Below are 15919 nucleotides of genomic sequence, written 5' to 3'. Positions count from 1 at the left end.
TTGAGTGCAATATTAAACTGCAGAAGTGACACTACTGTGACAAAGGCTTTCTGATTAGGATTATGTACACACAGAGGCACACTTGTACAGCTCAAAACAAATATTCCCATAAAGCCTAATACTAAGTCATCCTATGTCTGTGTATGTTTCATTACAAAGCCCTTTCCTTTTAAAACTTATGCTTTGGAGGACAAGCTTGTGCCACCTGCTGGGGAAATGGGTTGTGCTCTGCAGGAACAAGATTGCTAAAGCTTGACCAGCCCTCTTCCAAAAAATGAGAATCTGGTCCACTCTTTGCTGCTGATAATGCCTGGTAGTTTGTTGTTTGGGGTTTTTTGGATAGTGTGGAAGCATGTTTTGAGGTTCTTCCAGTTTGAATTGGATTCTAGCAGTGAAATTAAAAAAAAAAGGGGGGGGGGGGTGCTTTGTTACTACTCATACTCATAATTCTTGTTCCCTCTCCTCTTTTTATTTCCTTATTTTGAAAGGGTCCTCGGAGGCAAGCCATGAAGGAACTGTCAACTGATTTGGCTAAATATCAGCGATGGCTAATTAAAAACAAGATGAAGGCTTTCTATGCACCGGTGCATGCAGAGGACTTGAGGGATGGGGGACAATACTTAATGCAGGTACACCACTCTCTTAGAGTGGTTTTTTTTTAATGAAAGTGGTGAAGATGAACATCAAAATTGGAAGTGTTTTTATACTTTGAAGTATTTGCATTTTCCAAAGTTACCTTAAAACTTTGATGAAAAATACTTTGTTTTCTGCTTAAGAAAATAATGGAACCTTTAGTTGTTTCAAAAACATCGTTATTTTAAAATGTATTTTTGCTCTTCTTAGGCCGCTGGTCTGGGTAGAATGAGACCTAACACCCTGGTTGTCGGATTTAAGAAAAACTGGAGAGAAGGTGACATGAGAGATGTTGAAACCTATATCAATTTATTCCAGTAAGTAGAAAATGTGGAGGTGTAGCTCTTGCGTTCCATTTCAGTACGTTTGGTAATAAGTCAAGACGATCTTAGTTGTAGAAGTCTCTTTCAGGTAGACTCAGATTTTCCATATTGCTGATCCAGCAGTCTTCAATACTTTGGTTTTTTTCTGTTATGGAAATTAATAAGCAAGTCTTTATAGTTTAAACAGATTAGATTTCTATATAATAACTCTTTCTGCATCTAGAAAGACTTGTGGCAGTGGTCTGAGATTTAAGAGTACTGTCTTCAGAGAGGGAACTACTGTTTTATGTGCCAGTCTGCTGAATTCTTTAAAGCATAGTTTCTATTGAAAGCAGGGGTTTTCCTACACTACTTCTGTGCAGATTAAGTGTAGTAGAGAATGAATCAACTCTTGTGCTGAAGTTCTATATTCATTAAACCTTGCTCTCATATACAAGAGATACTTTACTTAAAAGATATACAGCACTCACACCCAAAGTAATATAGTAGGCAAAAAGGAGATGGGAAAGGAAATCCCAGTGTAATTTGACAGTACTGAAAGGCAGACCAGTTCTGGCTGAAGAATTTAATAGAATAACTTGTGCTACAAACACTTAAGAAAACCAAAACTTGCTTCTTGCACTTAGAGGGGATTTTTTGTTTTCCTTATGTGCTGCTTAACCCGCTTCATTTGTGCTTTACATTTCTCATTTACTGTGCATTTAAAAGAAAGAGAGGATGGGGGATTACAGGCAGAGCTAGAAAAGGAAAAAAATCATACCCTCCCACTCTCCCAGTTCCTTAACAGAAAAGCAGGAGCACCAAATGCAGTGAAAAATAACAAAACATGTTGGTTAGTTCTTGGTTTTTCTTTTTTTCCTATTTTATTTTGGAATGGCTTGTGCTGGAAGATCTGTCAAGGCCAACAAGTCATATGGTTCTCCACATCCCAAAAGAGAAACCTCAGGAGGTAGTTACTGTAGGTCACACGTATTTCTGGAAAATCTCTGGGAAATTGAAAGTTTCTGAAGCACAGAATAGAAATGCATCTAATCTGTACAGATTTAACAAATTAAATAATGAATTAAAAATGTTCACTAATAGACAAAACATTTTCTTCTTAAATCAACCTCAATTTTTCTTGCATTTATTACAGAATATGTTGATACTTTGAACTCTTCTAATCAAGTCTTACTACTTCTAAAGAGAAGTGTTTAATGAATGAAATCCTGAGAAATTTCTGTCTGTGTAAATGACATGGGGGAGGGAGTTCTCTGATTTATGGTTGTTTGTTATGAGGTATTGTATTTTTAAAGGACTGATGATTAATGACTAATGCAAACTGTATGATATGGTTAAGTTCATGTTTTTCTGTCTTACATCTTGGGGGTTTTTTTGTCCTTAATTTTAGTCCACTTTTACTCAGCCATTTTTTCAGGCTTTTTGCTTGTTTCAACAATAATGAAGTTTTACTCTTACTTTACTTTTTAAAAGAGTGAGTTCCTTCCCCATCAGATAAAATGGGAATAGGCACATTATAGCTAACTTATAGCTAATTTGATTCTAAATTACACTTCATAGGTGTTTTTAATACCCAAATGTTTCGGAAAGACGTCAAGAATTTTTAGTTCTCGTATCAAGGAGATCTACTCAAAATAAATCCTCTTATGAATGGGGGAGATGAAAATGTAGATTTCTCAGTGTATCTCGTCATCATCTGTGCAGAACTTGACTGACCTGTTCATGTTGTTTTTATGTAATCTCAGTTTACATAGGGCGGAGAGGGAGAAGGGGAAATAGATATCCTTTCTATGTGTTGCTTTTCAGGATATGATGTTCAGTTCACTGATGCAGTTGATAGTTTGGAATTGAAACTGAAATCATAACACAAATTTATGATTTGGGAATTTAAATGGCAGTGTTTAATCACTGGAATTTGTTCAGAGAAGGTGTATAAAGTAGGTCCTTTGGGAAAGAAAAAGTTGTAAAATATTTTATTTTTGTTCCTTTTGTTTAGTGATGCCTTTGACATTCAGTATGGTGTAGTTGTCATCCGCCTAAAGGAGGGCCTGGACATTTCTCACCTTCAGGGCCAAGGTAAGATTTATTTTGTTTCATCTGGTGAATAGCTGTTCTAACTCCCTTTTAATACTGCTTTCTGAAAATATTAAATGAAGATGAGTTATTAAAAAAACTAACAAACCAAAACACCACTCTTCTTATAGAATAAAAATCACTGAAATTAGCAAGTCTGAAATATAAAACAAGAATAACCCATCTTCAGCAACAGAACTTGGTTTTCTGTGTGTTTCAACTTTCTGTATTTGTAAGCTGTATATAGTTGCTTCCCAAGGATTTACTGTTTTACTGAAACAAATTAAGGAGGCTGCCAAATTGGTATCAAGTATTTGGGACCCAAGTCTAGAAATCATGAAAATAACAACAAATGTTGCATGATCCAAGAATGCTACGGGTCTGGTGTGGGTTGCCAGCCTCTACACACACTAGAGACCTCAGCAGTAGTCTGTCTCAAGTTTGGAAAGGTTTTCTATTTTCAATGTAGAAGACTTGGTTATGCTTTGTAGGTAGTGGTCTCAAGCCGAATGGTTAATTTTAGTTAAATTTCAAGCAGAATAATGAAGGAAGCCTGTGATGAGCTTTGGCGGCAACTGTCTACTGAATTGATAATGCCTAATCTGTTTGTAGCTTGCTCCATACAGTGTTGCTACAATGAGGAAGAATGCTTGTGATACAAGCTCTGCAGGGGGGGCAATTCTCCTGAAAGAGGGGGGGCTTGTTCCTTCACTGGAAACACGAATGCCTTAGGACTTGGGGAGAGGCAGAGAGCCTGTCCTTGTGTGCAAGAGGGCAGAAGAGTATGAGAAAAGGCAAGGAGTGAACCTGCAGTGTGAAAACAACACTGCTGAGAAGATTGAGAAATATAACACCAAGGTGTCAGAAGAGTGTTAGTATCCACTGCGGGCTGTGAGTTTGCTTTAACTTTGGCAGCTACCAAGTAGCTCCTCTGAAGCCAAACCTGGAAAAAAAACTTGGCTGAGACATACTTGGTCTGGGCCTTGTCTAAGGCTCATCTTCCTCTTGGAGTTAGAATGGAAATGGAAGATGTTTCACCAAGTAATTTTTTTTCCTCCTGGTTGTACTTCATCAGTATTAGCTAGCTCTGTTTTATGTTTAGCCTGTGGTAATGCAATCGACACCCAAAATCTGGGAAGGAAGTAGCAGGAAATTACAGCTCTGCTCAGAGGAAGAGCCTCTTTGTACTCTGAAGCAGTTCATATAAGATTTTTTTGTTGTTGTTTTCTGCTTTTTTTTTGTTTTTCCCCTCTCTTTGCCATAGCATAACAGTTGCAGTAGAGTTTAACCAACTGTGAACCATCTCAGTATAGTCACATACCTCTGTTGATACCATTTGGAACAATTAAGTGGTTTATAATGTGTTTCTTTGCTTTCTCAAAGAAGAGTTACTGTCATCCCAAGAAAAATCTCCATGTACCAAGGATGTCATAGTAAAAGTGGATTATAGCAAGAAGGCTGAGAGAGACACTTCCATAGCTTTTGCTCCATCATCTAGTGAAAGAACTGCCACTCTACATAAAGGTAACTTGCTAGTTAGCAGTTAAATTTGAGTTCTTACTCTTTCTCTGTCATTCACACTTCAGTTCCTCTCTCCCTTCACCAATGAATTATTTAAGGGATTTTTGTGTCTGTGGAACAGAAGTGTGTCATGCTTTTCTAGCCGTTGATGTCTAATCACTTAAGTACTTTGGTTTAGAGCTTACCAGTATGTAAAATAAATCTTTCATGTCTAGTACCCTAAATAAAACAGGTGGTAGACAATGACCTACAATGGATTTTCTTTGTTAATGAGTTTGACAGGCATTAAAAATTGCTTGAGAATTGTGCCACACATCTATATATGAAGTGTGATTTGAAGGCTACTAAATTTATGAAGGTTTTTTCACCTCAGGCTAGAATATTAGATGCATGTTAACAGACACAAATCATTCAGGATATTTTGACGTGACAATAACCAACTTTCCTCTTCTTTTTAAAGTAAAAGCTTGGAGTGACTTAATAGTTAAATGAGCAATGTGATTCTTTTCTTTTTTTTTTAAAGTACAAATAAATCTCAGGATCTGGTAGGCTGCATTTGTGTGCTTTTCTTTGTATGAAAATCCATTTCATTCTACACCTTTATTTTCTAATTTTTTTTATATACACTAGTAGTGTTTTCATTAACATCGCAAAGGAAATTAACCTTTTTATTTTGTATCTTTAAAAATCTTCCAGAGGAGGACGAGGATGGAAAGAGTCCAACACAACCACTGTTGAAAAAAGGCAGGCATTTTCCACCTTTTTGTGTTAAATCATTCTTTTGCATTGTTAATTTCAGTTTTCCTTTTGTACTTCTTTCTACACATATATATGAGAGAGAGGAGAATATCAACCATGCAATGTTAATTTGTTTCTTCGTACCTGCTTTGGAATGTGCTTCATCTTTAGGGATTAGGCTATGGAAAAATGCAATTTTGTGGAAATTCGCACAACAAGTTGCTACTGAGAAAGGATTGTGCATGTGTCTAAGATATGAATGTTGGAGACAGAGAGATATATATATATATATTTTTTAACTTTTGTTCTTAAGTAGCATTTGAAATGTGTTCAGGAGCTTGCTTAGTTCTCTGTGTCTCAGGTAGCTGTCTCAGTCCTTACTTGGTTTAGGAGTAAGGGAAATATCTAATGGTATAGTGGAAGTGCTCCATCAGTCTATTCAGTAGATCTTCTAAAGCCATAGTTGTTGCTCTGTTATTTGGAATTGTTCAATAGCTGCGAAGTAAGGCATAATGTAGCCACTCAGTGAGATTAACATCTGAAATAATGTGAAGTAGTCATTCAGATAAACAGCATTTTGAGAGATGAATTGAGGAGTTTTCACTTTCTGGTTTATTTCAGACTTTTTTTGAGTTAAGCAAACATTTTTGCCCTAACTAAGATTCATCTAACTTTTTTGACATTTTCTTTATAATTTCAACAGCTTCTAGCTGTTGTATTTTAATAACGGAAAGTGAGATTACATCTTGAAGCACAAGATGGCAGTTTGGAAGAAGTCCCAGTATGCAGTAAAGTAGTATATTAATGTAAATCAGTCACAGATGTACTCTAAATTTAAAAATTCCTAATAAAGACTGAGATGAATGTCAAACTCCTGGCTCTTGTTCAAACTGAGGTTTTAATTAAAGGGAAAGGGTTTAGGTTTTTTATAGTTTTAAAAAAATATATTTATCTGTATTAATCTAATTGAAAATGCCATTGTTGTCTTGTTCTCAGCAAATCCAATAACTTTGTATGCAAAATAGTCTATATTGTGCTTCAGAGCCTTGCACATGCAAAACAGTACTTGTTGCAAAATATAGAGTTCCAATATGCAGAACTAGCTTTTATTTTCACCACGTGCTTTAAGAAAAATGGATTTAAGGAAAGAAGAAAAGTGCTTAGGATGTGGTATTTACTTGTAAATTAGTATCTACGTGTTTTTAGGGAAGTTTTGTCACATGCAAGAGGTAGCAACAGTGCATGATCTAATGCTCTGAAGTACGTATGCAAGGTTAGTTAAATTCTCCAGGCAAATGACTTTATAAAAATCTTGCAGATCCTTTATTTGTCAAACGTCTGCTAAATTACTTCGATATTTAAATCTTTAACTGCTGAGTTAAAGTTTGCAGACTCCCTAAATATAGCTCAGTTTATACCCATTCAATCAAAATTTGGAGTTGGGTTGGGGGGAGAAGAAACAATTTTTATTTAAACTTGGAGATATCACAAAACATTAAGAAGTTACATTTGATGAATTTCAGGGTGATTAAGCAAAACACTTCAAAAATGAAATTTCATCATACTTTTTTTTCCAGATTCGAAGAGCCCATCTTCTCCTTTAAACCTGGCTGACCAAAGACTTCTTGATGCTAGTACTCAGTTTCAGAAAAAACAAGGCAAAAGCAATATTGATGTCTGGTGGCTCTTTGATGATGGAGGTAATGTGCTTTATGCTTTAAAAACAAATGTTTGAAAAAAAAATAAATTACTGAAGTGATTTTGAATTAATTGTTAATGGATACTTTTCAGTCAGTTCATATATGGATTACAAATTTGTACTATTAAACTCTAACACAATTCTATGTTTTCTGAATCATTCCCAAATTCTGGTCAAAATGCAGGTTTGACACTGTTGATTCCGTATCTTCTTACAACCAAGAAGAAGTGGAAAGACTGTAAGATCAGAGTGTTCATTGGTGGAAAAATAAACAGGATTGATCATGACAGAAGAGCGTAAGTTAACCTTTAAAAATTTCATTTCAAATGCTAATTGAGCATGTTACACAGTTAGATGACTTTCTCTGCCTAGTAGCCTTCTCTCAGTTGTTCTGTGAGGTGTAATCATATTATATTCCCTTTCTCCAGAAAGTTCCGTTTCCCCCAGATTGTTTTGGATGAGATGCCTCAAGTTAAAACTAACTATTGTCTGACACTAACATTTTCTTTTTCAAATATTTTCTGAGGTTGTCTTTAAGGGAGAGCTCTTAGTTTTACGGTTTTAAATTTTTTTTTGTCTCGAGAGCTTGTTGTTGATTTATAGCTGTATGCCAGGTCAATTTGATTTTTTTTTCCCTATCACATTTAAGTTTTGGGGTTTTTTTTCTTAAACTAATGTTTTTATTACCAAACATCTGTTTACCCTGTGAAATAATTACAAATTTGATCATGCATAAAGGCTTGTTTTTCTGATACAGGATGGCTACTTTGCTCAGCAAATTTCGGATAGACTTCTCGGACATTACGGTTCTTGGGGATATTAATACTAAGCCAAAGAAAGAAAAGTAAGTCTCAAAAAGACCCAACTTGTTTGTTAGTTGAATTCTTTATATCTTTCATTAATTTAGAATATTTCATTCATTCCTACCTAACAGTTTTGATAGAGTAGTTCCTATGACATCCAGGGTTTCATGAAAATGTAGGAAATAAGCAATAACTCCTACATCCAAGAACATAGAATTTTGTATTTTTTTAAACCTCTGGCCCTTAGACTGTAATACTATATTCAGAAAAACACAGCTTAAAAAAATGCAATTTGTCTGGAGCAATCTTCTTTAAAAAGGTAAATGCTCACAAAACCTTATATGGTCTTTGTCTTGGAGTTTTAGTTTAATATAGCAAAGCTTGGTCTTCACATAGCCTGATCTATTTTTTCTTTTTTTAAAAAAAATTGCTTGGACTTTTAATTTACACAGGAATGATCATACATGTCATATTTCTGATTTTCAAGTTCAAAAAATATTAATTGTAGATGGCTTTCGGTACAAATTTATAACAGAATGTGTAAGATCTAAAAATATTATCCTCCTTTCCCTTCAAGTCTTCTTTAGTATGTTAAAGTTGTAAAAACATCTTTTACATGGATATGCATGTATTGAGTAATTTGACATGTCACGCAAATTAGGAAATATTGTTTTACAACTTATGTAAATGGTAAATGCTAATATGCTTTCTTTTATACCCTGCTTTTTAATAACCTTTTCTTAAATGTATAGAATATATCAAGCGACTAAAATGGTAGAGTGCTTTTGGATGTCTTTGCTCCTGGGAGCCTACTACTGTAAAATGTGTAAACTTAGAGGTAGCATGCATTTATGCATAAAAAATTGAGATTTTAGAATTGCCTGGAATTACTTTTATTTCACAGAGGTCACCCATGAGTTATTTCTTCGGAGAGCATTTTTTTCTATCTCTGTGGATGCATTCCCCACAATATATCTAAAACATTTCTAAGATACCAGTTGGCATTAACAATAGCTGTAAACTAAGTGGAGGAAGATGATTTATTTTTAACAGTTGCTGTGCTGTATAATAGAATATTGTTAATACTTCTCCGTTTTGTTCAGCCAAAAACCAGCAGATCACATTTGTTTTCCCTTTTCATGAAGGTGAAGTCATTGTATCAACTAACTTCAGTAAGCACCATCAAGGGTAGAAAAAAATGTTTTATCAGTAGTGTAGGTGTTTCCAGGAGGAACAGGAACACCTCAGTTAGAAAATGGGCATGGGGGTGAGTGAACTATACAGAAGCTAACATATTGCACATACTGGTATTACGATATATCCTAAGAGGTATTCCTTAATGTTTGTTAAATTTTTGCACACTGTAATTTGCAACCACAGAAGATTGGCAATACCTTGTCATCTTTATAAAAAACCTATTCAAATAGCATCAAAATGCAGTTATTTCATTGGATGTAAGGCATACACTTCTGTATGTTCCGCTAAAAATCTTGTTTGTTTTTTTCTCACATCTCACATGCTGGGACTATTCAAAGACAAGTTACTTCCATAACTTGTGGCAGCCTTTGTTTGCTGTTCCATTATCCTTGTATTCAAGTATCTCAAGGGGATAGAGAAAGTAGGATAATGTGAGTCATTCTTTCTAGTAGAAATGAATGCCTCCTTGGTCTTCAGAAGGTTTTATTTCGAAGTTCTTGCTAAAGTTCAAGTAAATTCAAAGTAACACCTCATATTCTAACAAGTGCAACAGGAAGACTAAACAAGATGGCTGTGGTTATTTGCATTTGAATGTGGCTCTCAGACTGTATTGGAAAGCTTAAAAAGAAGCAAAATAAAAACATCAAAGCCAAAATCGTAATGGCACGAGCATGAGACTTGATAGATATTTTTTTTAGTGCGACATGTAAACTCCTTCTCTTTCAAATTTAATTTTGAAGAAGCTACTGTTAGTTACTATACATTTTCTAAGGTAGTACTCTTCAACTTTCAAACAATTATAGTAAAACTCTAGCAAAAATTGTTTGTTTTAACTGGCTAAAACTTTATATTTAGTTGCATGATGAACAGTGAAAGCTCCTACAGATGTTTCTAATTTTTGTTGAATTATAACGTCTGCATATACAAATAGCTGACTTGATGTTCTAACTGCAGTTGGCAGTGAAAAAATTTCAGTTCACTTTATTTTTACGTGGTAATAAAATTTACTTTCTGATACCATGAAAGTCATTGATGACATATAGACTCATATATGTTTTAATATGGCTCTTCAATTAATCATTCCAGTATTGCAGCTTTTGAAGAAATGATAGAGCCCTTCCGACTTCATGAGGATGATAAAGAACAAGAAGTTGCAGATAAAATGAAGGAGGATGAACCATGGAGGATAACAGATAATGAACTTGAGCTTTACAAAACAAAGGTTCTGTATTCTTTAGAGTGTTATGTTAAATGTTGGTAAACTTTTTTCTCCTACTGCATTTATGGATGTGATATCAGAGCATTCATTCTTGTTATTCTCTGTCTTCCATAGCTGTTTCTATGCATAGCCGATGGAAAGCAGCATCCAAAACCATTTAGAATGTTCACAAAAAAAAACAACCCCAAAGAAATGTTTCTGAATTCAGGGCGGGCAGGAGGGCTAAACTCCTTTCCTACAGTATTTCAGCAGTTAATTTAAAATAATATAGTCTGTATTCAGCTGTTTGACTTTTTTGACCAAACTAACATTTTTTTTGCTTTGATATTAAAGCAAAAAAACCCAACACACCACATCTAATTGTGGTGTTAAGGAGCAATTAAAGATTTGACATTTTTCCCAAGCAGTTGTGCACTATGGAGACATCAGAGGTATTCCTTCTCAAGTGCTTCCATGGAAGAGACTCAGGTAGCATCCTATAACAGGATGCAGATACAGACAAATATCTAAAGAAAGACTAGTTAAAGTTTCAGTGATCTGAAGTTCTTCAAGATGGTCCTGAGTATATTCCACCCTTATCTTCTTTTTCCTGTCTGGGTTTTTACAACTTCTGTGAGGATTTGCAGTAGAGGAGAAATGGGAATGGTAGGTCATTCTGCATTGTAAGTGTAAAAAAAGCAGGAATCTGTTTAACAGGTAGGTACAGATTGACTGGCAGCTGCTGCTGAGATCGTTTAACTGCATATTACCAAGGGGCTAGCGGGGAAGATTTTATAAAGTACAGGTACTTTATAGTTAGTGAACTGCTTGATGCTTTGCTGTTCCTCATGTCTACAAACACTGCCAAAACTAATTTCAGTGAGATAACGGAAGTGATTTCTTTGTCTGCTGGTAGCTTAATTGTTATGCAGACACTAGCCCACAGGCTAACTAGACTTCAGCTCATCCGAGAACAACAGAACTTTAAGAAATGGTTAACTCAAAATGTTTGCTAGAAAGTTTGTTGACATAAGAGAACTGAAAGTTACTGAGGAAGCTACCTCAGATGTTAAGACAGGATAAGGTAGTAAAAAAAGGGAGGCCCATTATGGAGGTAGGCTTACCAAATGAAGGTGGGGCTTCACTTCTGTAAGACCTGCTCACTGTGAGCTTATAGGATATAGTTAAAAGAACCTTGAAGAGACTATAAGGGGCTCTTGCTTCCAGGAGCTATGGAGGATGGTATCATTATTAGAGGAACTATCTTAAATTTAGCTTTCATAGTATGTGGCTTATTTGCACATTTTAAGCTTACTGCTTTCTTCTCTCCCAGCCTTGCAACAGTAACTGTTTTGGAAAAGTGAACAAGTTGCCAAACTGATGTGGAAGTACATGCTTTCTGTAAATGACTCATACCAATTGATCATAACTGGTTTTCATTTTTCTTGAATAAATGAGCTTTTTGTAGCTTTATATAAAAGATCTTTCTAATAAGTTTCATTTTAATTACAGACTTATCGCCAGATTAGGCTAAATGAGTTGCTGAAAGAACATTCAAGTACAGCTAACATAATTGTCATGTAAGTAAATGATTTGTACTGTTATCCTATTAATATAGAACTGTAATTTGAAATATAAATATATGTAAATACAGGTTAGGAAAAAGCTTATGCCTTGGCATTAAAGTATAGAAATACTCAAGGAGGTTTCAGTGCTGAAAGTATTTATTTAGAAATATGGAGCTACTGATGAACGAAAAATGGCCTGTGTAGTCTTGTGCTTCTGATATGCTGCTTTAGGTGATTACCTCCACATTCGTAGTGCGGCTCAGGATTCTCACATTCCTTCCACTCCTGCATGCCAGCTATTCCACTCTCTTTCAGGTCCTTCCTGTCAGTTCTTTTTCTAGGAAATCTCTCTAGATAAAGTTAGATCATCATCCTGCTGATGGATTTCCATGGAATCACTGTTGGTGTAAACAAGTAGAATGCAGATCATAGGTTTCTTTGCTGTGTTTTTCTTTAGGAGCCTGCTTCAGAGCTCCATGAAGTAGTACTGCAAATGAAGCTTGAGTAGAATTGAGAGTAGCTTGAGAGAAAATAGAATTACAGTAGTTTTTTTCAAAAGAAAAGAGTATGGCATGTTTTGAAAGGATTGTGAGGAATATTAGACTGCACCAACCTGGCATCATAAGAAAAAGCTGTATTTTAAAATCTTGAAGAGTCTTTCAAGAAACTGTCTTCAACTGAGGAGAATTCTCCATGAAGTTGCCTGAATACAAAATGGTGGTAAGAGGCCAAAAGTGAGGTGTAAATAGATGTAAAGGCCTGTGGTGCTTAAGATACAAACTCTCAACTCATTAACTGAATTCTGAGGAAAAAAACCAAAAACTGAAAAGGTTAGGAAATTTGACTTGATACCTACTTCTTTGCAGAATTACACTTTCATATTTATATGATGTGACTTGTATTCCACCAGGTTTTTCTAATTGTTGAATGCTTTTTTCCTTGTGAATTGTAGGAGTCTGCCAGTTGCACGAAAAGGTGCAGTTTCTAGTGCGCTATACATGGCCTGGTTAGAAGCTCTTTCTAAAGATCTGCCACCAATTCTCCTTGTTCGTGGGAATCATCAGAGTGTTCTTACCTTCTATTCCTAAGAGTACTGCACATGGGACAGCTATGATGAAATGGTACTTCAGTGCCCAGGGGAGAGTGGCTGACATGGTCTATAGTTTATTAACATCACAAAGGCAAAAAGTGACTCTTCTTTCACTATTTCACTGACTTGAAAGCACACAAGGAAAGTCACTGTATTTCTAAAGTTGTGACATCTTCAGTTTTATTCTGTATTTTCTGTAATTTAATCTTGCTTAATGGGGGAGGATTCCTTGTTAGACTGAAGAACAAGACAAGCTTTTCGTTTGCTATTTGAATAGCAGCAATAAAATGTTTTATTTTTGATCAATGAAAGGATTATAGATTTATAAAAGCCTTTTAGCCTTGAGGTGCCTTCTGAAATTAACCAAATCTCATCCATACATCCTATTTTGTAAATTTATATAGAATGTCAAAATCTGCCTTCAACTAAGAGTTTAGATCAGACTTCCTTTAGTTTCTAGTTTCTTCCATATTACAATAAAAATGAATGCTGCTTTTCAGTCTTCCATTGAGCTATTAGTTCTTAGTACTGTATGTTTTCTATTGTCAGAAAGTTTTTGGGTTTTTATTATTATATCTGTTAGATTTTAAGGTGAGAATTGGGGCAGGTCAGTTGAACTAAAACAAATTCCTGATGTTATTGTCAAGACCTCGTGCTACTAAATTTTGTAACAGTTAAACTAATTCTTCTAGCAGAGAGAATCCTTTTCTGAAATTTGACAATGTATATTACTTTGGCACTAGTCTGAGATACACAGCTAACATTAGCTACCATGGTGGAGGATACTGGTCAATCTTTGCTCTGTAGCTCTAATATGAAACTGAATTCATCTTACTGGCTGAGGCTTTTTACCATAATTACAAATTAGAAGAAAAAGACCTGTCCTAGTTCTTGGCCTATTATGTTTCGGTGTCACTTTCAACTTATTTTGAAACAAAACTCAACTTAAGGCTTGAATGGGGATAATATAAGCAACGTGATGCTATCTAACAGAAAACAGTAAACACTATGTGGAATCTTGCTATCCAATATGAAATGTAAAAGCTACAGTTCTCTCGCATTTTTCAACAAATGGTTAAAAGGACCACTAGTTACTAGGGGAGATGTTTTTAGGTCAATTCATTCAGTTGTCAGAAACTACATTTAGTCTTACTAAATAATACTCAGGTTTGATTGTCTAGCAACTTAGATCTATTCCATACATCCTACTTCATACATTTTCTATGTTGAATAAAGAAACTGCCAATCTTGTGTGCCCTTTCATTGTACATTTTGAAAACTCCATAATTTAATCTCTGAACACCTACACAAGAAATTTCACTTGAGCCTTTGTATAAAGGTTAGTAATGTGAACTGTTTTTTAAATTCCTAATATATTTTGGATAGAAAGGATTGCCTAAAAACATTTCACAAGCTTTTGATATTAGCATTGGACATGCTACTGGATTGATTTACCAGTGGTTGAGTGACTTTCATTTAAGGATGCACAGAAAAGGTGTATTTTTATGTTAAACACAAGATCAAATTGAAATGTAACTGTTTCTTTTGAAGGATGAAGCATAATCATTGTGTGGCAAGGTAGAGCTTGAAGTTGTTATGATTAAAGATAAAAATATTCTACACAGTGCAGTATACACTGTTGTCAAGTTCTTGGTAAACTGCAAAAAATCTTCTTTTGCTGTTTCTGTCAATTGGATTTGAGACTATTTGAATCATTTCACTTAAAAAAAAAAAAGAAAAACAAACATGCATGTTTTGCTGCTAAGTGTGAGATAACTGATGCCAGCATGAACCCAGCTTGTTATGATAAACATTATCAGATGAGACAGTTTGCGGTAAAAGTGCTGTTTCCTTCCAGGTGAGGGGGTGGGGATCAAACTTACCAACATATCTATTACAGGTTTTACAGTGTTTTTTAGGGGATAAGGATGTCACATTGTGAATATGGAATCATTGCCATGTTTCTCCTTGTTTTGTGGGTTACATTCTTTTGAACAGATGGACAGTAAGGCATGGACTTAGTGCTGCTATCTTAAAAAAAAAAATTGAAAAATGTGCACAGGTACACTTATTTAAAAGTTTTTTTGCCCATTCAGGAAACCATTGCTTGTGATCTGTAACACAGAAACCAAATGAAGTGTGTGTATACATGCATATATGTGTATAAAATTATATAAAATATATCTAAATATGCATATGGGGATAGTTAAGGTAATGTCTGTGAAATAACATAGGATGCTTTTCACATGCACTCTCAGAAGTCCACTAACGCTAGGCACAAGGTCAAGTTTCAAGATTATTTGCTACACTAAAATTTCAACAGTTAATGGTAATTGTTTGCAACAGATGTCAGTTAGTGGCAGTCACTCCAACTTCTGCTTTGATTTTGATGCCAAATTTAGTTATGTTCCAATCATTATTAATTACTTGAAAAATGAAATCACTTACACATGGCAATTCATACCTTCTGTAGATTAGGTTTCTTTGTATGGGTTTAGAAAGACAGTAATAGCTGGAGAAAATCAATTATTTATTTGTTCACTTATATTTGTATTTAGGTTTCCTTTTACATACATTCTTTTTATATGCTTTTTCTGACATTACATATTTAAAAATAATGGAAAATAATTTAAAGATTTGAGCGTTAGTGGGTAATGGCCCACTTGGTTTGCAGATGTAAGATTTGATACTGTACTGTAACTGTCACACACAAATGCTTTTCTAATGTTTTAACATAATTATTGCAGTTAATACTTTGTACTGGGGGATGTCACTGCAATAAAGGAAGTGAATTCAATACAATGTCTTGTCTAACACAGCCTTTTTTATTGGTGGGGGATAGGGAATAATGTTCATAGGTTAACAGATTAATGCTGAAAATAGTTCCTGATAGGTGAATATGCTTATTGCATGCATCTGATACTTACCTTTATTGTGGAATTTGCATAGGACCATGAATAGAACTTAAAGCCATTCAGGTATTTGGTATAAGGAAACAAGTGTTTTGTTCTCAGGAGGAATGTTTGCCACCACTAGGTTAGGAACACCGGTGGTTGCATAAGAAAAATAAACCTTG

The 15919-nt window shown here is 34.9% G+C and overlaps 1 protein-coding gene across 2 annotated transcripts in view; it reads left to right on the top strand.

Moving 5' to 3' along the window:
• The window catches only part of SLC12A2 (solute carrier family 12 member 2), a 62989-nt gene extending 47350 nt beyond the window's left edge, over positions 1–15639 (top strand). Inside the window, exons 17-27 of one of the 2 annotated variants that reach the window (XM_072859733.1) lie at positions 489–629; positions 844–950; positions 2953–3032; positions 4416–4553; positions 5247–5294; positions 6866–6988; positions 7172–7283; positions 7745–7831; positions 10074–10209; positions 11698–11765; positions 12706–15639. In XM_072859733.1, coding sequence (XP_072715834.1) covers positions 489–629; positions 844–950; positions 2953–3032; positions 4416–4553; positions 5247–5294; positions 6866–6988; positions 7172–7283; positions 7745–7831; positions 10074–10209; positions 11698–11765; positions 12706–12841 — 1176 coding nt within the window. In that variant the 3' untranslated portion in view covers positions 12842–15639. Of the gene's footprint in view, positions 1–488; positions 630–843; positions 951–2952; positions 3033–4412; positions 4554–5246; positions 5295–6865; positions 6989–7171; positions 7284–7744; positions 7832–10073; positions 10210–11697; positions 11766–12705 lie in introns of both variants that reach the window. The other variant, XM_072859732.1, reaches the window with a different exon arrangement.
• The last annotated feature ends 280 nt before the right edge of the window (positions 15640–15919 follow it).

The sequence above is a fragment of the Ciconia boyciana genome, chromosome 4 (assembly GCF_034638445.1).
Source record: "Ciconia boyciana chromosome 4, ASM3463844v1, whole genome shotgun sequence".
NCBI lineage: Eukaryota > Metazoa > Chordata > Aves > Ciconiiformes > Ciconiidae > Ciconia > Ciconia boyciana.
The sequence above is the reverse complement of the archived record's forward strand: the minus strand, read 5'-3'. Positions and strand labels throughout refer to the sequence as shown.